Source organism: Podarcis cretensis (assembly GCF_951804945.1).
Source record: "Podarcis cretensis genome assembly, chromosome: 6".
NCBI classification, from domain to species: domain Eukaryota; kingdom Metazoa; phylum Chordata; class Lepidosauria; order Squamata; family Lacertidae; genus Podarcis; species Podarcis cretensis.
This window is the reverse complement of record NC_137175.1, coordinates 21395265-21420463: the sequence shown is the minus strand read 5'-3', so window position 1 is coordinate 21420463 and position 25199 is coordinate 21395265. Positions and strand designations below refer to the sequence as shown.

Here is a 25199-nt window from a genome sequence, read left to right as displayed (position 1 = left end):
GGCTGGAACATTGGCAAAGGAGTTGCAGACTACATGGCAAAAGAGCATGTAACTTAGAAATCCACTTAGAATTTCTGGATATTAAGTGGCATATAAATACTTGGAATAATATTGGCTTGTATTCAATGTTGCACCTATGCCTCTTGTTCTGTTGGTGCAAGGATTTTTCTTTGTATAACAGAACTCACCACAACCACCATACAACCCCTAAATCTCTTCTGGGAGTTCTCCCAAGCCTCCAAAGTAGATATTGGAAGAGCATGGGGAGGAGAGGGAGGGGAAGTTCTGTTGTGCAAGGGTAAATCCTTACAGTAATGGAATGAGTGCAGTAGATACCATCCTAATACTTGTCTCTAAATGTTTAGCCTCAACAACAACAACATTTTTAAATGTTTTTTTTCCTGATTAAAAATGTGCTGTTGTATTATTTGCAGAGTCTGTATGCCACTGATTGCTAGCTACTTGGAATGTCAACAGGACAGGGCTACTGCCTGCATATTCTGCTGGTAGGCATCTAAGAAGCATCTTAGTCTTCTATTCAGTTGTGGCAAAATGTTGCTTTCTCTCCAATGCTTGGCATACAGGACTGACACCACAATCCAAATGAGCTTGATTAGCTTGATCTGCCTGCTAAGTCGAAGGCAGGACCATATAACACCGTTGTAATATAAAGGTATGTGATCTTGTTCTGGAATAGCAATACATGCCCTGCCAGGTTACTCACTTTTTTATTATTAAAGATTAAGCGCATTTTAGAACTTAATCCGTGAGAAAATGAAAAGGGGAAGCCAGGAACATACATACATATCTTGTTTCCAATAGGAGTGAGAGGCATATATTTAAGGGGAAAGCTGACTCTACAGGCCATGTGGGAACACCAAAGTATCCAGAAGGCACGACAGCAGGAAACCCCAGGAAAGTTATGTTTCCTGCTTCTAGAAGTTACAGGACTTATTGCTACATATGCAGCACGTCCATAAACATTTCTAGCCACAGCATAGGGGTCATACACTTCTCTTTTGACTAGCGAACTATTTTTCTCTCCAGTATCTATGTAATTTGGGGCACACCAATGCTCTTTTCTAAGGGACGCGGGTGGCGCTGTGGTCTAAACCACAGAGCCTAGGGCTTGCTGATCAGAAGGTTAGCAGTTTGAATCCCTGCGACGGAGTGAGCTCCTTTTGTTCGGTCCCTACTCCTGCCAACCTATCAGTTCGAAAGCACACAGTGCAAGTAGATAAATAGGTACCGCTCTGGCGGGAAGGTAAACGGCGTTTCCGTGAGCTGCTCTGGTTTGCCAGAAGTGGCTTAGTCATGCTGGCCACATGACCCGGAAGCTGTCTGCGGACAAACGCCGGCTCCCTCGGCCTATAGAGTGAGATGAGCGCTGCAACCCCAGAGTCATCTGCGACTGGACCTAACCGTCAGGGGTCCTTTACCTTTTTTTAAATGCTCTTTTCAGCACTTGATTTGAGCCAGGCCAATGGCTATACACTGTCCACCATCGACACAGTATTGAATAGCTCAGTCAGGCGAACATGAGATTCTTCATATCAGGGTTGTGGGTTCAAGTACCACCCTGGATGAAAAGATTCCTGCACTGTAGGAGGTTGGACTAGATGACCCTTGTGGTCCCCCCCTTCCAACCCTACGATTCTATGATTCCCTGAAATCCTGGAGAACTATTGTCACTAAGTGTCAACAATATTGACCAAGACTAGCTAACAGTCTGTATTGGTCCAAAAAATAGCGTTATAACTAGTTATTTCTACTCTGGGACACTCACCCAATTTTACAGCCTTGAGAAATTGGAACTTGGTTGAGCCAAGAATGAGCTCTGGCCATTAATGGTCCAACTGTTCAAATTCCAAGTCTTGCAGCTCAGATAGTCTATACCTGGTCAGATGTTGGCATGTTGCTACAACCCTATGCCAAATTTCTCTCTCTTTTTTCCTCCCACATCAACAGTGTGCAGTGGCTGAACGTGCTTTCGTGTGTTAGGCTGACAACATGAACTGTAATGAGGACACTCCAATGGGTCAGCTAACCCTACTAAGCCTCTGAATAAGAGGACATTACATAATGCTAAGTTTATGTAATATATTACAACTTCAATTGCCAACATGTTTAATGATATTTGATGCCCATTCTGTGCTCTTATAGAAGTTAAGCACAGAGAAGGTGTGCCTGTCATCTCACATTACATAGCTGCTTTCAAAAGTTCTCTCAGCTCTGGCTATATCTTGTACACAAAAATCAACAAGTTCATTGAGGGGGTGAATATGGACGAAAAATTATATACTCAATAAGGCAGAAAGTGTCTCTTACATGATTGCTTCTCTGGATCTTTAGATATTGATGTGGAAATGAAAACCAGACTCTTCCATTAGTAAGTGATCTCCTTGGCTGTTTGAGCCCAAATTACAAACAGAAGGAACAGTTCTTCAAAACTCTGCCAAGCAATTAAATCTAAACGAGTATAGGGCTAACTTATTTGAAAAATGAAAACTTAAGATATTTATTTGTGCTGGATTCATATGAAGGCTTACTCAGAAGTAAGACCCACTGTGTTCACTGATACTTACTCTAAGGTAAGTTTGCAAAGGACTGCAGTTTGGGTCAAAAATAATAGTATTTTCCATAGTTTTCAGTATCCAAAAATGGCTCTATTGGAAGCAGATTTGCTATGGCATTAGCCCACTACAGGTGTGTATGGTTTATGGGGTGTTAGGGGAGGCAGAGTACTTCTGGTGGGAGACACACCGTGCTCCTTCTCGGGTAGTTTGTCCACCTTTGGTCCCCACCCTACACTCAACTCTCACCTGTGGCTCCTATAAGCTGTAAGCATGCGAAAGTGACCAAACCCTGAGAATGGCTTCGACTGGCCGGCTAAACCAGGTGAGGGTGGCCAATGGGTCTCAAACCCTCAGTGCAGGACTTCCCCTGCATGCAAAGACAGGCTCTGGTGCATTGAATGGATAAGACCAATAATGGGTCCAACATGTGCATGTGATGCAGAGGGAAGTGAGGGGCAGATGAAGCACATCAACCTGGGAAGGTAGCCCACCTAGGAGAAGGAAAACTCTGATCCTAAACCTCTACTGCCTTGTGGGATATCTTCAGGAGAAGAAAAGGCTATAAACCCTAGGTAAATCCGGAGTGGAGCCCTTAAGACAGTTGGATGGCACCATGTAAAGCCTCCTTTTGGCAACTCCTGCAGCCGAGCTGGTGCCAAGCATCTTTCTCTGCTTTCCTTTGGACCACATTAGCGAGGCTGATGCTTCAGTGTAAAAAAACTGTGAAAGGTGCAACAGCTGAAGCAAACCATCAACATACATATGCTGTCATTACCTGAGCAATCAGCCAATCCACCAGCTTGCTTGCTGGGATCACTGACTTGTAGGTCTTCAAGTGGTAGTCTCGGTCTCTACAGAAAGAAAAATGGAAAGCTCATTAACAACATGGTTGTTAGTAACACGAACAATGCCGTAACTTAGGCAGAAAGAGTAATTATAGAAAGGAGATTTCTCTATGTAATTTATAGTTCCACTAATGTGATCACCACACTGAAATTCTTGGCAGTACCCATGGACATTCCACGCAGGGCAGGGAATCCCAGGCATTACTAGGATGCTCCCACTGAACTCCAGCTATTCATACCAGTCTTAAATCTGTTGGTATGTATAGCATTTATTGGTATGTATGTACATTTATTATTATTATTATTTATTATTAGCTAATAAAAGGTTTTGTTTACAGTTCTCCCTGGATACTAATTTCTACCCACCTTCCTAGTACAGAAAGCAATACTTGTTCTTGCATGTTGTTCGCATAATGCTGTTGGAGCTGATGTATTCAAAAGAAGCCCCTAATGGTATGCCCCAAGGTCAGTAACATTTTCTCAGCTGAAGCGATTATCATTTTTTGAAGTGTGTATGAATCATTTGCTTAATGGATGAAATACACATGTGTGGAAGCATGAGTGTGCCCACACAAACACACTCCAGCACCACTTTCCCCTGGGGTTACAGTGTCTTCAATTAAACAGAATTCCGATTCATGAAATGCCTTTGTGCTCCAGGTGCTATTTGCATGACAATGATTTGTCACTCACAACACCACATCTGCTCCATAACTGGGAAATAAGAGGTCAAGTACAAAAAAAAAGGGAGGGAGGGTTGCAACCTCTTCCTTTTAGTGAGCATTGCAGCAAGGCTTGTTTTCCTCATCCTAAGAATTTGTTTTATGTGATCAGCAGCATTTGGTTTAAGAAACAAACAGACCATGAGCCCATGTATTCCTTTTTCAAGCATGGCTAGCTATAGTGCCCGTCTGAAAGCTAAAACAGGGAATCGTTATATTTCAATACTTCAAATAAGCAGAGAATGTTTTACAAATAATGTTGCACATATGAGGAAAGAATGTTTAAACAATGTGCCAAAGTAAGAATTATTTTCCAAGATTACCTCCTATGAATGTTTCACTTTGACCCAGTAGATTGTATCTCAATTCCTGGAGTTCTACCAAATGAAATGATCTGGCACTTATTCCATAAATATTATATATCAGTTGCTTTAGTTTCTGACTGAATTTTGAGTATGGTTATGATAAAAGGAGGAAAACATGTCTTACCAAACATGTTTGGTGGAAGTAAGCTGAATTTCAGCAATACAAGCTGGTAATGTGTCTGAGATCTGTGTACTTAAAAAGACTAGCAATTGGTATATGGCAGTCAGGATGCTCAATGAGAAATAAGATAGAGGCCAATCAAACTGTGGTGTTGCTTGGAGATTCATGGAAATAATTGTGTATGTCATAAGCACGAATCAGTTTCTTGTACAAGTATCTCACCCTGTGCTCAGAGGGTAGGAACAAAAGAATGACCTACATAATGGCTGTGATGTCCTAGGACAGGGGTGGGAAACTCATGGTCTTCAGATGTTGTTGGACTGCAACTCCCAGCATCCCTGGCCATCAGCTGTGCTGATGAGTGTCTAACAACATCTGGAGGGCCACGGAACCAAATCAAGTTTATTAAAACAATACAAAATACAAAACCTATTGGCACAGCTACTCTTGCTAACTGGAACCTAAAGCTTAAACCTGTTCCTGTTAATGTAGAGGACACAGGACTAAGAGAGATGGCCCTTGCCACTAAGTGCTCATAACTTATCTTTGAAGGAGAATCCTTCAAAGCTCTACACTGCCCAGAATGGTCCATTCCTCATGGGAAACCCCCAGGGCTGTGGGCACCTAGCTATCGCTGGCAACCAGGGGTCATGTAGACTTGCAAGCTACCACAACCCCCAGCTGTGGGGAGTCCAGAAGGCTCCTTGGTTTTCTGAGGCATTCCAGGCTGAGCTAGAGCAGAGGTTTGATCAAACACAGGTATGAGCCTACCATTAGATAGCTCAATTGGTAGAACACGAGACTCTTTCGTCTCAGTGTAGTGGGTTCGAGCCCCACGTTGGGCAAAAGATTCCTGCAATGCAGGGGGTTGGACTAGATGACCCTCATGGTCTCTTCTGACTCTATGATTCTATGCTGCAGTGGTGGTGACAAAGGCAACATATTCCTCAGTGAACTGCACAGCAAAGGCGTAATAGACTGGTAAATCAGCTGGATTCAGACCAGTGTGGTATAATTTGAGAAATTTATCATCCATGATGAATGTGATGCCACAATTAGTGCAGGTCCATTGGAAGTCCCTGGAGCATCATCTAGCTACAACCTGTGGAATCAGTTCCAGGTGTTGCAGTTTGAGGACGTGGAACTACATCCTTGCTCATTATGACTAGTGAAATCTAGGATGAAGAGATTTGCTTGATGGGTCTAGGAAGTGGCTAATTCTTAGGAATCTCGGTTTTGTCTTTTCCCCCCAAGCAATTCTGATGCCCTTATGAATTTGCAATCGTGGTGGTAAAAGCCAAGGGGTTTTTTTGAATAAGATTCCCAGGGGTCAGAATATGACTTTGGTGTCCCATGTGGCAATCTGCCTCCAAAGATGTGAGCTACCCTGATCCGCACCTCTCAGAGTAACATGCAGAACAGCCTGCATCTCCCAAGCAAACAAGGGCTTTACTACATTTACATAAGGGAAGGGAAGAGATTTCAACTGATGTGATGTAGGCAGCAGCAAGACAGGCAAAACACGAAAGCATTGTGATAATATACTTACTTTATCACCGGAGTGTAAAGACTGTGGAGGCGGCAGTAGAGCCTCACACCCTGCAGAGAGAAATGAACGCAGGCTTGAAATTTCAAAACAGATATAATATTATCTAAAACACATGCGGAGGACCTGCAGCAGTGAGTCTGGCTAATTTTTCTCTCCAGGCATTTAGCGGCACCTTATTGCTGTTTATTTGCTGCACTTGTACTGATTCTTACCCGGTGGTTGATGAAGCTTGTGGATTTTTGTGGTGTTTTATTAAATTACTGTTTTGACTTGTATAATTAGCCTTGAGGATCTTACGGTCAAAATGGCAGGATAAAAATATCGTACACAAACAAACAAACAATTAAAAAGCAGCAACAGTTTGCTGACCTTTGCATACCAATCCTAAATGTAAAAACATGTAAGTTTTGCTGACTCTGTATATAAAGACACACAAACATACATGCGCACGCACACTTTAAAGTAAGCTGCTTTCATTCAGCTATTGACCATGAGGTTTTATATTTCTGGTCTTCCACTCTAAAACATCTGACCTTATTTTGACATAGACTGTACAGAACATCTCCGTGTATGGCTACATAAAACTTGCTGCAGCTTCTTCCTGCTGAATGAGATAGTCAAATATTCATGGAGAAAGAGGGGGAAAGGAGTGAATCTCTTTTGGTCTCTTAAAGAGCAATCCAACCCAGAGCAATGGTTTGGGCGGAAGGCTCTTTCTCCCCAGTTTATCCAGTTCAGTCAGCCTTCTGCCAGATGCAAGGGCAGGGGGTCTGCTGGAAGCATCCCTGCCTGTGAGGACCATCTGAAAGTCCTGAAAAGGGCATTCCAAGGGCCGGGTTGAGTTGACTCGGGATCCCCTAGATCCCCATATCTCTCATGCAGTTGCACTGGGCCCAGAATAGCAATTTGACCAGTGCTTCAAAGCAGATTACGAATAAGCTCATTGTTATAACAAACTCTGGCTATGCCACAACGTCAACCCAGAAACATACCTTGGACATGATGTCTTCCAATTCGCTCCTTGGCTTGTAAGTCCCATCATCATAGCGAAACCTGTACATCACCTGCTCGTTCTTGAACTGGTGCTTATCTGAAACTGAAGCAGCAGAACAATAATCCAGCAACCTCTGGAGGACCACAAATCCCCCAACTATGAAGTAATGTATTCTGTTCTTGGGACAATGGCTTGGAAGCAAATGAAGGCAGCAACTACTCTTCTCTTGCTTTTTCACACAGTTAGGAAAAACACCCCTGACACTGTAATACAAAAAAGATTATCAAAGACACCAGACAAGCTTAATCAAATGACTTCCCAGTTAAGAATTGGGTTGAGATCATTTGCTCTGAAACTGAGGCAAGTGAAGGTTTGGGACCTGAGGTAGAAAACATATTGGTGCTTTGAAGTGTATTTTCCAACCACGTGCACCTGAGGGATGGAAGAGGAATCCCTGCTGCATAAATGACAAGAGTATGAATGGCTTTCTGCAATAGTAATAAAAAGCAAAAGAAGAAAACTAGCCCATCTTTAAAGAGAAAAACCCTGCAATCTGGCCATCCTACAAACAAACAAACAAACAGGGTACCATTTCACACATTACTCTGAAGCAAGCCCTGTTTTTGCACAAAATATACACTCAGAAAGCTGAATCCAATGATATTACAATAAGAAATGTACCTATATGGCACACAGGCTCGCTGCAGTAACTCTTTCTTTTCGTATGTACTCTGAGTGAAAACAATGCAACCAACTCTAATAACAGAATTCAACAATGGCAATTCACTGTAGTCACAGTTTCAAAAGAATCCGCTCAGTTAACAGCGATCCATTTTGCATGGGGGTTCCAATCTAAGTGCGCCCCACGACCATTTCGCCCTCTTCAGGGCCCAAAAGACCCGCACATCAGCGTTCACACATCAATTGGATGTGCCTAAAATGGTCAGCACCTGTACTAACAACTTTGGGGCCCTTCAGCTGCAGAGGGCCCTAATTCTGAACACACCACACATACCTATGAGTTTGCTCCTGCACTGAAGTATTTAGAGTGAATACTGATTTGTAATGTGTTGATGTTTAGAAAACTCCTCCCGTTAGATAAAGAGAAAAATCCCAAAGTTGAGACATTGAAATATTGGTTGCTGAGGCCTGAACAACATGCGGTTGGTGCTCTTAAAATAAAAATCCATCACTACTTCTCAGTACACTACTACACCCGATATGATCTTTTGCTGCCGTGCAAAGCACTCACCATGATGAATGATGCCATTCTCCAGCAGAGCTTGTCCCAGGTTGACCCCTTCTTCCGGTTTGCTTATCTCCCCAATTTCTATGAGCCAAGATACAAACTCGCTGTAGAGAGAAGAGGAGCAACAAATGCAATTAACTCTCTGTTCCCTTTGGCCAAGAAGATCAACGTACAAGATGTGAACTGTCTAAGTGAAGCAACGCATGTCAACACGAGGGTTAGTGTAGTGTAAGTGGCTGGAGTATAGGACTAGGACCTAGGAGACCCCATTCACCCACGAGTAAATAAAGCATAGACAATTGTACAATAAATTACAACAATAATTAAGACATTTAACACAAGATTTCCATGAGATAAGTTGTTTTAATTTACACATTACAGGGGGAAGATGGAAACTCAACATGGGATTGCCATATTGGGTGGCACCCTCGTGTTTCTTATAAGGTGTAATTCTACCCTAATTCTGAACGAATGGCTGCAGTGCAGTGTTGTAATATGCAAACCAGAACTCAAATCTGGACAGAATACAAATGAATGCAACAGTGAATGAAGGAAGGAGAGAGAGAGAGAGAGAGAGAGAGAGAGAGAGAGAGAGAGAGAGAGAATGAAAATATTATTACAGAAAGAAATAAACTTGATGAATGGGGCACTGTCAGTGCTCTGATGGGATGTGGCCGTTTGCCAACTGAGCAGCAATTATTCTACAACTGCGCAAAAATCCAGACCGAACATGAAAAGGATTTCTGAAAGGCAGAGCAATGCAGAGGAAATCTGTGTTCAATAAAAAAGCTGTAACTCTTCCAGTTTGTGTAGGTTTGTTGCTTATCAAAACCAGCATCCATGCATCCAATTACACGGCCTCGGGTGCCCTATTTCAGCCTGTATTTAGGAAGAGTTGACTCATCTAAGCTGCAGGTAGTTCATTAAAAGAAGAAAAGGGAAAGTTACAGTTGCTTCAGCTTGGGTTAGGGGAATGTAAATGAAGGCTTTTCAAAGTAGTTTCTGCACCTTTAGACCCGTATAACTTAACAAAACTACATCAAACTTTATAAATTTGGCATAACTCTGCACTGGAATGTGTAGATGATAACCGCCGCTCACCAGATTTTCGAGAGCTGTTGCTCTGGAAGCTGTGAAATACTTTTTAATGCCTTTTAAAATGGTGCTTACCCCTGCTTTACTGTTTTATTGCTTTATGCTGTTGCAAATGGGCTTGCATATAACCAGTGTTTCGTTGCTAATGGCTCTCACAATCAATTTCAATACTCCATGGCAGGGAAGCACAAAACAGGAAATAAAACTGACTTACAAGGCTAGTGTTCTAAAAGTAGAAGAGTAAACCAACAAAGGGGATGGTTGTGAAATCAAAACATTCAAAAGCACATGATGGGAGTGACCAGCTTGCTTCAAGCCAAGATGACTTTATGAGCAATCAGGTCTAGCTAGACTGGGGCTTTGCCTTTGACTGCTCCTCCATGCAAATAAAACCCCTGCACACAAAATGGCAAAGCCGGAACACCGTTTTCTTACAAACTAGTTCTCTATATGAAAGGATTTGGTTTGTAAATAAGGGAAGTTCAATTAATCATCTGAGCTCCACCTACAGTGTGAAGCTGTACAGCTTGACACAACTTCACCACCTCAAACTATGTTTTGACTAGTAAGTCCCAAACCGTGTGCCATGCGAGTGCTGCTTTTGCACTGTGAGACGGATCAATGAACTAACAGCTCATAGGAGCTCGAAGTACCTAGTCACAGCTGGTTAGCCTTGCTTCCTATCAATCATGCTCAGTCCATAACAGTTACCTGTTGCATCACTACATTGGATTTCTGATCACTGCTGATGCAAAATTACAGCAAAATTAGGTAAAGGTAAAGGGATCCCTGACCATTAGGTCCAGTCGTGGCCGACTCTGGGGTTGCGGCGCTCATCTCGCTTTATTGGCCGAGGGAGCCGGCATACAGCTTCCAGGTCATGTGGCCAGCATGACTAAGCCGCTTCTGGCGAACCAGAGCAGCGCACAGAAACGCCGTTTACCTTCCTGCTGGAGTGGTACCTATTTATCTACTTGCACTTTGACGTGCTTTCGAACTGCTAGGTTGGCAGGAGCAGGGACTGAGCAATGGGAGCTCACCCCGTCACGGGGATTCAGACCACCAACCTTCTGCTCGGCAAGTCCTAGGCTCTGTGGTTTAACCCACAGCGCCACCCGCATCCCACAGCAAAATTACCTAATCTCAAAAGACTGGTGCATCTCTGCATGAGTCACTCTCCTCTTTCCAAGCAAGTGATGCACTCAGAACACTAACACCTGCAGAAGTGCAGAGGACCTCCGAACACGGGGGGGGGGGGGTCCGTCCTGGGTGTCGCCACTGAAGGGGTGACAAAATGTCGGGCAGCACTCACTACAGGCCTGCAGTGCGCCTGAGCCACGCATCTCTCCTGGGAGTGATGAAGTGGCTTGGGCGCCCGCAGGCTCCGCATTGCCCCAAAAGGTCCACCCGTCACCTCCCCCTCAGTTGTAGGGTGGCTGAGTGGCAGGCAGACTCCTCAGAGGCCCCACAGAGTGTCCTGCCCCAGGCAGCTGGCCCCGCCCCTGGGCGCAGGACACATGCACCGCCCCAGGCACCCGATTGGCTTGCTCCACCGCTGTCTGAACACAGCTAATCCTTACTCTTTCACAGATCAAACATTTGCTTTTTAGAGTGTGAGAGTGAAGGGTTTCTTCATTTACAATTCGAAAAAGAAGGGTGCTGAAACACTTAAGCATACACTTGTAGCACCAGGGTATTTTGGTTGAGGCAGCATAGCTGAAAAAGTTGGTGCTCTCAGAGAATACTTAAGAGTACATCTGAAACCAGGCTGCTTGAAGGCTGTTTAGCAGCTTGTAAAACGGGGTATTTCAGCTGTTACAAGGGGTCTGCAAACGTTTTTCTGAAAATAAATGAAAAATGAAAGGAACGAGCCCTGTTCATTTCAGTATTGAAATGAATAGAAATTAAAACAAATGAGCTTCCAATGAAAAACCTACTCATTCATTTGATTCATCTCTCATTAGTTTCTAATGTGTTGGAAAATTGAAACACCCTGGAACAAACTTTACAGGCCATAGAAAGCACACACACACACACACACACACACACACACACACACACACACGTTGCTCCAGCAAGGTTCAATGAAAGGTGGGAGGGGCTTCAGAGAGCAGTTTGCAAAGCTGCTCTCTGAAGCAACCCACTCCATTAAACTTCACTGGAGTGGTGTTAAAAGGACTGGACCAGCAGTAAGCAGGACTGCCTCCTCTCCCAATGAGGGACAAGGCGATTTTGCTTAGGTCTGAGTTCAGAAGTGCAAAAAAGTTCTGAATTCAGCAGGATCACTCTCCCTTCCCATTGGCTGAAATGAAGAAGGAGTGATCCTGCCTAATGCTGGGTCCCCACTACAAAGCCTCCTGATAACCAGCTGCTTGTATATGAAAAAGTGGTTTGGCTTATTACTGTAACTGTTCGGGGGGGAATTATTTGAGTGTTCTATGGAAGACTTTGCAATTGTTTAAAGGATTGCCCCTAGAAATGTTCCACTGATAAAAAAGGTAAAGGTACCCCTGCCCGTACGGGCCAGTCTTGACAGACTCTGGGGTTGTGCGCCCATCTCACTTAAGAGGCCAGGGGCCAGCGCTGTCCGGAGACACTTCCGGGTCACGTGGCCAGCGTGACATCGCTGCTCTGGCCAGAGCCAGAGCCGCACACGGAAACGCCGTTTACCTTCCCGCTGGTAAGCGGTCCCTATTTATCTACTTGCACCCGGAGGTGCTTTCGAACTGCTAGGTTGGCAGGCGCTGGGACCGAGCAGCGGGAGCGCACCCTGCCGCAGGGATTCGAACTGCCGACCTTTCGATCGGCAAATGTGTTTACAAGCTGCCTGTCCAATGTTATTTGTGTTAGGGGGAAAAAAAAAACCGAAACGTAGCAAATGGTCCATACTGTTGTACTACTCAAGTCTAGTAGCACTTCATTTAGGAACTTAACCTGACAGCACAACGCTCATGAAAAGGAACAAGGGAGGAATAGGGAGCTGATTGACATGCAGCAGAGGTGTGCTCACAAGGATGCAAAATACGACACGAGAAAGAACTTTTGAGTTGATCCATCAGGAAAGGTTAGTAAGGTCGAGGAAGAAAGGAGTGAGGCTGACAGTTCTGCATACAGACAGAACTGTAAAACAAACTAGAAAAGCACAGTTTGACATGTTTGACAAGAAACTTCTTTGCTATTTTGAGTTCCAAATAGCAAAAAATAAAATAAAAAAATGTGCAGCTCAAGTCTGAAGTGGAGGGAATGTCTAAGAATAGGTCAGATATGAAATGACAGGTTTGCAATAGTGCATTTTGAAGTTCATTGGCTTAGCCCTGCTGGGTGGTCAGGACCAGAATAGCAGCAGAGCTGCTATGGTTTGAAATCCACAAAGATTTTTCTTCTTTCTTTTTCATGCTTAGAAGGATTAAGAAGCTACGGCTGAAATAGCAAGTTTGCTTCAGGGGAAGCTTAAAGCACACTGATAGCTCACGATGCACATCTGCAACAAGAGTGTGGAAAGGAGCAAGCTTTGGGTTGGGGCTGTGGTGAAAAAATGTGTCTAGCCAGCCACAGATGGACCTCTTTACTGCTGTTGCCAGGCCGGGCTGGTAAAAATGAGCAGCATACACTATGAAATATATAAAATTTCCAAAGCAATGTGATTAAAAAGCAGGGTGGACAAGCAATTCTGCCACTATAATTGGCAAAACCAATAGCAGAAACCCTGTTCCTCCCACAGTTATGAGGATACAACACTACGGAGACTTCTCTTCACATTGGTCATGTCCACATGTAATGCTAAGCCAAGCCGCTGCTTAGTGCACATGTGAGGCCTACTGGGTAGGAGACGGCAACCACTTTGTTCTTCACCAATCCTTTTAGCTCAGTTCTGCATATGTCATCTCAGTGGAGTCACTAGGGTGCATGAGGCACTGCCCCACCAACCTCAGTCTGCCCTCAGCCAGTGCCCCACCTGCCTATCACCTCACTTACAACCAATCAGGGGGTGGCTCTGCCTGTCATTGGCTCTGGCTCTACCTACTGCTGATGCTCTGTGCTTTCTGCCCTGCCCAACCCAATGGCTACCAACCACCACAGTGTAGGTTTCATGGCTGAGCTCTCACCTTCCTAACCACAAGCTGCAACCATGGTCTGTTATTGGCTACAGCTCATGGCTAAAGAGGAGAGCTTAGTCACAAGCCTAAGGTTCAGCAACATGCTAGGCCAAACCATGGTTTAGCTGCTATGCTAAACTAGAAGAACCAGGGGAAAACTAGAAGACCCAAGGTGCTAACCCTGTCAATGCAGGGTTGAAAATATCTCTCCTTCTAAGACACAGGCCAATGTTTGAGCTGTTTCTTTGACATGCTATAAACACTTGTCCTTCCTTCAAGTCTGGCCATCAATCAAGCACAAGGACACAGCAACAGTATGGCCATGAAACTGTTCGGGGGAACCTAACACAGATGGAACAAATGCCCCTGAAAACAAACTTCCTGGCTGATCATTTCCGTATTAATCAGCCAAGCTGGAAAAGTCCTCTGAGATTACTTCCTGTGACTCTCTGGTTCACGTGGGGCATTGAAGCATACTGGTAGTGTGAATATCTTATCTAATCTCTTCTTGTCAAATGCCTCCTGTCTGCATTCTTTTCCCCTTCCAACTCAAAAGTCTTTCCAAGGCTGAAATCTGCACTATTCAAAATTGTTTCCGAATGCCCAGGAAAAATCCTGCATAAATTTAACAATAACCCCATTGTTAAATTTATGCATCTGGGTTTGATATGGAGACCACGACAATTCTAAGTGAGTCCTGTAAGAGTATCTTTTAAAGCATTTTCTTCCGTGCAAAACAAAGGAAGATCATGGATTGTCAAAAACATTTCCAACCCATAATTCAAGCGTGTGCCGTGCACATAATTTCTCAACCTCCCTGCAGATTTCGATTGATGTTTGCAAGTCGTCTTCCCCTACCCGCCCCCCACTGGAATTTGCTGCCATTGCGTAGTCCAAGGGCATTAAGCAGGAATGAATGATTAATTTTAATAAACTAATTGTAATGGAGGTTAAAGACCCTTCCAATTAAATCCCATCAAAGCACATCTGATTTGGCTTCACAATACTGTCCACAGAAAACCCACAGTCCTTTCCGTTAATTGGAATGAAAAGGCCTTTTCAACCCAAAAGCCACTTACTTGCCAAGAAAGCACTTGGGAACAGTGCTTAATTTTCTTCTCCTGTCTTTGATAAGGCTCACTTTCTTGTTCATCATCATGTGATACAGCTTCTCCCCTTTCTCGGCGATCATGACGTACGCATCCCTCTCCATGCCCAACTTCAGACCTGGAATACAGAAGCAGGGTCTCCCTCAAATGCTTCTCAGATGAAAGAAAGGATTTGCTCAAAGACCAACAAGTCGTGTTCCCACCCCACCCACCCTTGCTGGAAATTAATTTAATAAACGTGGTAGGGAAAACTTGGGGAACTGCCTAATTTATTACTTCAGCTCAGAAACTGGAGGCCTCTGGATGAAATCCAAACCTATGAGATACATGATTTTTTTCTCCCAAATGCCAACCCATAGAATAGCGGGGGAAGAAAACAGATACTGGAGAAATGGCACTTAGTGGCAGGGATCCACCATTCCTATCCAAGGTGACCTCTCAGTGACCTTGTTGCTGACATGGGATTCATAGGACTGGGGAGCATTGGCAGGGGTGCAGGACCTCTGGGCCACGGACCTAATTAGGTCTACCAGGCCTCCGCATTTGGCCTGAGAGGCCATTTCAGCCAGGCCATGCACACCTTGAGTATCCCTGTCATATACCATGTCAGGTGTAGGAAAGTAAAGACTTGTCATAGCTAAAAGGGGCAATGACAAAACGATAACTCTAGTTTCCGGCTAAACTATTTTGAGGCCCAATTGCCACTATCAGTTCCCTCTGCCATAATGTTTACTGCTCATGGTGTCCCCCTGGACTCAGATGTGTGGAAATGTTGTGTTACAATGAGTCTACAGGCAGGACTCTAAATCATGGGTAGGCAAACTAAGGCCCGGGGGCTGGATCTGGCCCAACCGCATTCTAAATCCGGCCCGTGGACTGTCTGGGAATCAGCATGTTTTTACATGAGTAGAATATGTCCTTTTATTTAAAATGCATCTCTGGGTTATTTGTGGGGCCTGCCTGGTGTTTTTACATGAGTAGAATTTGTGCTTTTATTTAAAATGCATCTCTGGATTATTTGTGGGGCACAGGAATTCGTTCATTTTAATTTTTTTCAAAATATAGTCCAGCCCCTCACAAGGTCTGAGGGACAGGGGACTGGCCCCCTGCTGAAAAAGTATGCTGACCCCTGCTCTAGATACTCATTGGGTCCTGTTTGTGGATCAGCCACAAACTGCTCATAAGACTTTAATAAATGTGTGTTACTAGAACTATTTTAAAACTGCATTCGTATAAAGCTACATTACCCATTATCTGAGGCATATTCCACATTTATAAAATGGGTCGGCTGAAGCAAAAGACACACATGTGCATTATTTCTGCTTAACACCCACTGCATTTTCTCTTTCACACATACAGACACACTCACAACACACTGCATGCCCCACTCCTCTGCTACTTATCTATGTTGCAGGCACAAAGAGAACTGATAAAAAAAAAATCAGTGGTTACTGTATATCCCCCCCCCCCCGCCCCCAAAAATATGCTAATCCTCTTGGAAATCTACTTAGGTCAACCCTGACTGTGTCACTCAGGATGAGCATACCAAAAGCATGTTGAAGTAATTCAGAAGGTTACAGAGGTTAGATGGAATAAAGGGGAAGAGAAAAATAATCAATAGGCCAAAAACCTCTCATTTTTAGGTTTGAAGCAAAAAGGAAAAAACACCCAGACATACTATTTTGTCTGCTTCACAAGATCTTTGACAAATGAAAACTAGAACCATATAATCTTCACCACACTAGAATCCATTCTATGGCACAGATTTCAGATGTTTGATGCTCTGCCTGGAGAAATAAGAATCTGCAATGTTTTGCCTTGCAGAACCCTCATTTGTTTTCATGATCCGATGCCTGGTGAAAAGATTTTGGCAGGGCAAACATCCTGGCTGATTGCCATCTTCCTCCATACCACGATGTTAGTCAAATATACTTGCTGACAAGTTCTGCCAAAGGTAATTTGCAAAGTCAGGTTGGGAGAGAAAGCAGCCTGTGTAATAGGACACATTTGTGGCTACATCATCACATTCCCCAAGTTCTGAAGTAAGCAAAAGATTACAATGCATCCCCTACTCAGCTGGTTTTAGGACAAAGCCAATCTTTCTTGCCTCAGCACTGATAACGGCTTGATGCTGGAAGTGCATGAATCCAGATGGAGGAGCTTTTCAACAAAGGCCTGAAATATCTGCCTCTAAAATCTAACTGATTGATTGCTCTTCTCTGGCGAGTAAAAATTGCCTGCAGGAGACTACGTGAATCCCCATTGCTCTGTGGTACGCTAAACGCTTTGCATGGAGAAGGTCCAAAGTTCACTCCCTGACATCTCCAGCTAAGCGATATTAGATAAATGATATTGTTTGACTGGATTAGTGATCCAGTTAACTTATCTTGGATAGCAAGGATCAGAGAGATTTCTGTTGCCAGTCAGAGGAGACAACAGACTAGATAGTTTGACTAACAGTGGAAAGCCTTCACATGTCCACTCAGAACCAATAGTGGGGCTTATTTCAGGGAAGATGGCATAGGATTGTAGTCTAAGTGTCACAAAGCTTCACCTACTGCCCACCCCACCTTATTGTGAGCCCAAGGGGCTGCTCTCCTCCCTTTTTACTTCAGAAACTTACTGACCTTGAACTCTGAAAATGCCTCTTGCTTGTCTGGATGGAGAATAGAACGGCAATAGGGCTGCACAAAGGTAAAATTTACATTCATTGTTCTGCCCACTTTTGCCTCTGACATTGGTCACGACTGGCATGTGACCCTTGCGAGGGTGCCAAGAAGAGAATGCAGTCTTGGGGTGGAGAATTCTTCAGCCCTGCTTCTAGAGACTAAGAACCCTTGATTTGCCTGCCCTGCAGGACTTTCTTTCTCTTAAACGCATCAAGCCAGAAATTATGAAGCATCCTTCTTCCATGCAAGGGCTGCTTCCCGTACCGAAGCTGCTTTCATTGTTGTCATTGGCTAGCCACCAACTCCTCACACATGACAAGGCATATTAAAAAAAGATGTTCTTGGATTTCATGTTAACTTGCTACTCTTTAATATGCGCTCCCTTGTACTACATGCCGAACAACTATTATTATAGGTTATTCATAAAATCAAAGAATTATAGAGTTGCAAAGGTCATATAGTCCAACACTGGAAAACAGATTCCCCATAGGAGTGAAACTGTCAGAAAACTTTCTTACCACACTTTGATTATAATTTTTTAGTCTTGCCCAGAATCAGAAAGAATTCATTTGTGCCCTTTATCCAGTCCACCAGTTTCCCCTTCTGGCTCCACATATATAGTAGTCCCCACGTAGCCCCAGATGCGGGCATAAAGGCTAAGTTATGCTGACATAACAATTTTAATCACAACAGTGATTACTGGAAGTGGCGGGGAGCAATTCTGCCATGGCAGGGTTTTTCCACTGACACCTTAAGAATGAAAAGGGAAGGAAACGATCCAGCAGGATGTTTATAAGATGTTTCATTTGCCAATTTTATTCAAGAACGGTACAGGTTCTCTCTTCAGAAGAAAGAGAAATGACATCAACGCTTGAGAAAAGGTCTTATTTTCCTTATGGGTTCTATTTATAAACTGGAGCCTTGCAAATCGATTTAGTAAATACAGAGCTTTAAAATACTTCGGTGCACAAAAGGAGCTGGCAATGTGACTCCTGCAACTATGCTGATGCGTGGGCAACTGCAGTGCCCAAGGACTGAACTGAGAAATCGCTCCTTCGCAAGTGGGAAAAACTCTCTCTCCTTTTGCCATTATGCATTAAGAAGCCAACCCCAGACACTTGAAGAAACCATAATTGTTCCTCTCTCAGATGGATAACCCCGCAAGCGCAGACACATACACAGTCGGTCTCATTATTCACACAGCACATAAAATAAACCAGTCAATAACTTACTCTCTCTCTGTTCCCTTTCCTTGATGATAGCATCCAGCCATTTCTGTTTGTCCTCTGCTGTCTTGGCCATACAGACGAACCATTTGTTTTTGGCAGTGTTGTGTATCTTCCAGCCATTTGTCACCGTGTAACCATTGCTGTGGTAATCGGCTGCAAATACATAACAGTACGGCCAAGACTGTGAGTGGAAAGTCCTGAGTCTTCATGGAAAAGTAACTCACCTGGCATGCGCACCTGGCAGACCACACTGGACATTTTTCTTTATGTCAGAGCCAGCAAATTGTATCTGCTGTGAAAGCTCCATCAGCATTTCTAAGCTGCTGTCTCCTGCTGGGATACTCTCCGGTGATATTAACGACAACTGAGCCAGGGACTGAAGACCACAATTGCAATGAACACGGGATTTCATCATGCTTCCAAAATGGAAGCATGGCAGTGCAGGCTCTGACCTGTCACCCTCCACATTTCAAGGCATATTCTCAAAGTGACCCTTCAGTAAAACTACCTGCTGATAAGGGATGTTGGACTGATCCTTCTTGGGAGTTTCCATATACTCTAGCAAGCCTCCCCTCCCATCTACTGCTACAGCCTTTTTAATGATGATTAAGGGCATCCAGACAGACGTGGTACCCTTCCCTTCCTCTCAACGATGAGTGAGACTCAGCACATGCTGAGGCCAAGTAGTGTTGAAACAAGATGCATGCCAAGCTGCGGGGAAAGAAAGGGAGGTGTTGCTCTCTATTCACACAGCAAAAAAGGTTCGCTCTAGTTTGCTTGTTTGTTTCAAATCCAGTGATTAACAAAGTCTTACAAAATGTTTCAAGTCGGTCAACAGACTTTGCAATAGGTATAAAGGACACACAAATGCCCTTTTCTACATTGAGGCATCCAATGTTATGCGACTTGGCTAGCAAGGTGAGGATATAAGGCCCATTGCTTCTTATTCCAGGAATGGACAGAAGGTAGGACTAGGATCTGTCGTTGCATTCTAATTCCCAATTCTTTAATGATAGCAACAACTACTCCCTCCCTCAAATTAGGCTGCTGAAACAAGAAACAAAAGCAGAAACTGATTTTTGTGTGAAAGGACTTTAAGCTCCATTTTGGTATTGAATATAAATCCCTGAGCTGAGAGGCACCCTGTTCTTTAATTATGTCTATGTCTGCACCACAGGGGGTAGAGGACTAACAGAGATATCACAAAGCTTGAAGTCTGCCTGCTCTTGTTTTATCCAATAAAGAAGGCAACTGTCCTCTCTTCTCTCTGAGAAAAGGTTCTTTGGTTCCTTACCTGTCCCATCTTCCACATTCTCAACCTCCATGACTTCCGTGTTTATTCGGCCCCTGAAGATGTAGAGGGAGCCATTGATGGACTTGGTGCGTTTGGATGTCTTTTTCCCAGCAACTCTGCAGTAAGGAAAAGTATTGTTAAGAAAAATGTCTGTTCACTATGTAAATAGAAATGTGCTTTTTTTTACTATCTTTAATAGTGCCTTCTCCCACAAATACGCATTCATTCTACTTCTTCACCATCCCTCTGGAATGTCCCATTCATCTCCAAGTTTTCAGAATCAAGAAGTGGACTAAAGATTCATTGCACATTTTAAAGATGCTTATATGCATTTTTACTGTAGTTTTAGCCTATAAACATGCCAAGCAATCTTGTTTTGCAGGTTAATTTAGTGTGGCACAAGTGAACTGATTGATTCATAATGTTGCCAGTACAACCTCAAAATAGAGGGAAGTAGCTGATACCGTATATCTTGCTTTCAATCTAGCTGGCATGCGGGACAATAGGTCTGCCCCACTAAACAAAAAAATATGCATGCCAATTATGTTATATTTAGCTCTTTGTGGGTATGCAACAACTCAGTTAACAAATGCATCAATTCCTGCAATGAGGCATGCAGCCTCTGTTGGGCTACACGTCAATAAAAGCTGCACCATGTTGTCAGTTTTAAGCAACATGAAACTGCTTCACTTCCTAAGCTTTAGTGCTCTGAATGGAGGAACCATAGCACAGTATTAGACCGCATGTTTGGGGCACAAAAGGATTTGGGTTCAATCCCTGGCATATCTGTCCAAGACCTTGAAAAGCCAATGCCAACCAGACAGCATTGGGCTACACGGACAAAGTGTCTGGTTTGGGATAAGGCAATTTTTGAAGTTTCTCCTTGCTTTGCTTGAGGGGGAAGTCATTCAAGATTGACAGAGCTACTCTCTTGAAGGCAGAGGAGGTTCACCTGGTGGGGCAGAGCTACTACGCTAGCTTCCCAGCAGGTGAGTTGCTGCTGCTTAGCAAGAGGGAGAGGTGAGGGGTGTAGCAGGAGGGAGATTGATGTGGTGCAAACACAGCAGCGGAGCCAATCCAGTGGTCCTGCTGGTGTGTTTGCACTGTTCCAACTTCCCCATCACCTCACCCTGCTCCCTTCCAGTAAGCAACAGTGACTCTGCCCCCGTCCCCAATGAGCGGCCATATTATCACTTTTGTAATAAATTTTCAACCTTCCGGTGGTTCTGATTCAAAGACATCACTTGGTGGCCTTTAGTGTAGAGCTCACATATGTTTTCTTCATCAAACTGCTTGTCACATTCCCCATGACTCTCAGGCTATGTAAACTACTCTCACTTTCATCTGGCTGACAATAATTCTAACATCCCCATCTTTTGTACTAGGCAAAGACTTTTTTTATGTGTCTAGGCATCCCAGCATATAATGTAGCTGATTTTGATCAGTGCTGCATGGTTTCTTTGGGTTTTATTGATCTGTTGTGGCTCATACTTCAATGATTTTTCTGCCAATTTTACACTGTGCTTTCTTGCATTTGTATTATTTTAGCATTTTTTTTCCTTTTTTTAAATAAATTTTTATTGAAATTTTAAAAGTTACATGAATAATAAAAAAACACCCAATTAGACCAAAAAAGAAAGCATAACAATACATAAAAACAAGTCCCATCAAAGAGAAAAAAAGATAAATAAAAATAAAAAAGAGAACAGACAAAAAAGAAAAAAAGATGCATACAGTCAAAAAAAAAGAAAAAGGAACAAATCAAACCTTTACATAACTTGCTTTCTTTAGCTTATTTCCTTGACCTCCTCACACCTCCCCTCTTTGTATTCTAGTACAATTAAATATTTCAGCAAATCCTTCACCTTTGTTTTTATCCTAATAATTTATCTTTATATACTATAATTTAACATTCTCTTCTTTTACCAATTAATCATTCATTTTTACTTTGCTTAATCTTATTTCTCCTTAAAACTAATAAATTTAAACTTAATCTCTTAAAACATTTCCCCTAGGGTCATAAAAAACTCATTCCATGATTTCTCCATCTCTCATTAAAAAAAATTTTTTTTTTGAAATCTCCATATATACACTTTAAATTCCCAATTTTCTTCCACCGTCTCCCCTCCCCGGTCTCAGCCCCTGCTGTCAGTTCCATCAACCTCCCAGCGTCTATCAACCTGGAGATCTTATATCCGAGGCTCTTAACTCTTCTTCACTTCCCTTTTGCTATTTTAGCATATACACCCCCCAGAAGATTTGAACTGGGTAGCTTGTAAGTTTAATGCATGGTACATACATTTATACAGTTTCCTAAACCTGCTCAAGTTAAGTTATGTTGTGACATTTTCTGTTGCGGCAGAAAGTATGAATAGCAGGGGGAAGAATGGCAGACGTCACATGAATAGTTGCGACACAAATGTACAGCACATCAACAGGAGAAGGCCTGATGTCATAGAGACATGCTGGCCAGGGAGCTGGCTGATGGGAGTTGGTAGTCCAAAAGAAGAAGAGGACTCTGAGATCAAAGTGTATCTAGCCCAGAATCCTGTTTACTATTTATGACTAAGACCATGGTTTGTTTGAAGCCCCATGGGGACCTTCCTTGTGCAACATGGGAAGGTTGAGGAGTGGTCAGGTAGGAAGGGTGCATATGAGAATGTATCTGCCCCCCTGCCCCCTGAACCCTTTGAGCATGTGAATGCCTGAATATGCCTACTGCTATGGATATTTGTGAAAGAGGCCTCAGAGTGGGATGTCTGAAGGATGACAGGCTGCAAGATAACTAAAAATCAGCCTAAGTGAAAGCATAAGCTCACAGCTGCAACAGGGGAAAGCTGCATCCTATTAACATAATGTTAAAGCTCCATCTCTCAGTGCTGCATCCTATTAGGGTGTCACTTGTTGAGGCTTGCAGCTGGACAGCTACTACAAGTGGGCAGACATTTATTTCCATTCTGGATCAGAATTTAAATAGCACCCAGACAGATGAACCATCAAAAAATTAAAGTAGCTTTGCCATGTCTAAATATATCCTTCACTATTAGGCAACATGCTGCAGACTCTCCTAGCTTTTAATGAAAATCAGATTCCGGAGAACTGGGCAGTGCTTGCTATGGTTATTAGGGAAATATAAACACAGATTCTTCGGGGAGCTGAAAGTGTCAGAGCTGTCTTATCCGACTCCAAGCCAAACTATAGAAAAGTTGCTCACTGATGCCTGCTCTGTACAAACAAGAATACTCTCTCAAAAGGCAACAGAACATTTTGTTTCCTAAAACTTAGTGTTCCGGGAAAACTGCCTGCAGAAAGGGAGGGGTTTCATGAACTCGAACTACAAACAGAACCAGGAAGACTCAAAGAATAAGGGAAAGAGTATAGGCAGGATCAGAAAGAAGGGTGTTAGGAGTTGAAGAATTAGTTGTAAGGTGCTCATGGTTAGCAAACAGAGTGAGTGGCATGTGGTCTAGGGGAATGGGAAAATAAGTTCAAGATAAAGGAGGACATGAGTAGCTGAATGTGAAAACAAAGGACACATCACGGTAAAACAGAAAAGGCAGAAATACAAAAACTAATCAGGAAATATGTCAGTATCAATCCTTGCTAACTATGGCAAAGCTTTTGTTGGTGAAGTGGCTGTTGAAATCTCAGCTCCCAACTCTTTCTAAAGATAGCAAAAGCTTATATTGGTTGGAGGGGTTTTTTTTAAGGGAAAGCAACAACAACAAAAAAACATTACTTTCACAAATGATATAGCTTTTCCTCTTCCTTGTTTTATGAGCACTGCACCTGTTTGTCCCCCCCCCCTCTCTGCATCTGCTTTCTTTGCCTAAGGTATTCACCGGAATCCCTCTGCGTTCCTTCACGCCATGCTTGGAAAAACCTCAAAATTGTCATTGGCAATGTGCCCAGCTTCCCGGTGCTCCTGCAAACCCACCTGCTCTGAGAAGGCCTGCGGCAGTAAACCTCACCTCCAGCACGGAGCTGACTCTGCAATGCATCATCATTTTAATGACGAATGCCAGGGCAGCAGGCTCTGTGATTCTGATCAACATGTATGTCTACAGCCCTAGTGCTCAAAATAGGAGGTGGGTCTTCCTTAAGGAAGCAAGAGTGTTAGCTGCCCTCTCCTTTTTCACCCAGAGATAGCATAGCACAATTATGTCCTCTCTCTCTCTTTGTGTTTCAGAAGAATCATGGAACTTAAGAAGCAGCACAGACAGGTGCGCTCACCTGGATTTCCGCTTGCAGTAAACGAGGAGGTTATCAAAGAGAAAGAAGGTTCTCTCCTGGATGTTTCCCGCTGAGATTTTTAACAAGGTGCCTTGGAGCAAGAGCTGGGTGCAGATGTCTGTCAAGTTGGATCCCTTAAGCAGAAAAAACACACACAGTGTCATCAATTCACCCTCTAATTGAAGTGGTAATCAACAATTCTACTTAGCACTCTTATATATGCTTATCACATCCATCTCTCAAGGGCTGCAAGGTGACATTACTGCAGTAAAACAGATGCTACATGTCCCCTTCTTATGTGGTTTCTCAGCGATCGTCAGAGCTAAGCATTCTCCCGTTTTTTAATAAGCCAGGTCAGGGTTGCCAACGCAACAGCGATGGGTGGCAGTGCACCCACCTATAAGAAGATTCTTGCGGGATCAGAAAAGTGGTCCATTCAGTTCAGCATCCTGTTTCCACTGCACCCAGCCAGATGCCTATGGGAAACCCACAGATAGGACTTGCATTTTCACCCCTCCTGTGATTTCCAGCAAGTGCTATTCAGAAGCATACTGCCCATTAGAATGAATGCAGAGCACGGCCATCTGGGTTTGTAGCCACTGATAGCTATTTTGGCACCCGTGCCAAGGTCTTCAAGAATTGCCCGATAAATGTGTCTCAGAAGTTGAATATACCTCCATTCCCTATTGAATTTCGACTGGACCCCAGACTCCCCTCACCTCCATTCTGGGCACAACAGTAAAGGAGATAAGAAGTGTCAGCACACTTTAGAAGCTGAGGGATGGTGCTGGCAAGCATAGGATCTGGGAATTCTGCAGTGAAGTCAATATATACCAATGAAAGCTTCAACTTGATGGCAGTTTAAAAAAAAAGATATCCTGCAAATTCAACAAGACCCAACTGCATCCAACTTTGGGCAAGACCCTATGGAAAAGCTGTGTGTTTGTGTGTGTGTGTGTGTGTGTGTGTGTGTGTGTGTGTGTTTGTGTGTGTGTGTGTTCTCTCTGTCCAAGCGAGAGAGTAACCTGTGAGGGTGGATTTGTTGTTGTTTA

The 25199-nt window shown here is 43.5% G+C and overlaps 1 protein-coding gene and 1 long non-coding RNA gene across 4 annotated transcripts in view; one reads left to right on the top strand and one right to left on the bottom strand.

The window, feature by feature from the left end:
• PREX1 (phosphatidylinositol-3,4,5-trisphosphate dependent Rac exchange factor 1) overlaps positions 1 to 25199 on the bottom strand; it is a 220779-nt gene that overhangs the window by 60004 nt on the left and 135576 nt on the right. The window contains exons 7-14 of the mRNA XM_079978837.1: positions 24148 to 24281; positions 19915 to 20030; positions 18624 to 18773; positions 14693 to 14840; positions 8425 to 8525; positions 7171 to 7274; positions 6179 to 6228; positions 3352 to 3427 (exon numbers count right to left, since the gene is read on the bottom strand). Of these exons, the coding sequence (XP_079834963.1) occupies positions 3352 to 3427; positions 6179 to 6228; positions 7171 to 7274; positions 8425 to 8525; positions 14693 to 14840; positions 18624 to 18773; positions 19915 to 20030; positions 24148 to 24281 (879 nt within the window). The remainder of the gene's footprint in view (positions 1 to 3351; positions 3428 to 6178; positions 6229 to 7170; positions 7275 to 8424; positions 8526 to 14692; positions 14841 to 18623; positions 18774 to 19914; positions 20031 to 24147; positions 24282 to 25199) is intronic.
• Positions 15081 to 24218, top strand: LOC307218127. Of its 3 annotated transcripts, XR_013839802.1 has the most exons (4): positions 15087 to 15152; positions 16547 to 16676; positions 23749 to 24002; positions 24104 to 24218. It is a non-coding gene; the product is annotated as an uncharacterized lncRNA (long non-coding RNA). The 3 variants fall into 3 exon arrangements; XR_013839801.1 differs by lacking the exon at positions 16547 to 16676 and having other exon boundaries at positions 15081 to 15152; XR_013839803.1 differs by lacking the exon at positions 15087 to 15152 and having other exon boundaries at positions 16418 to 16676.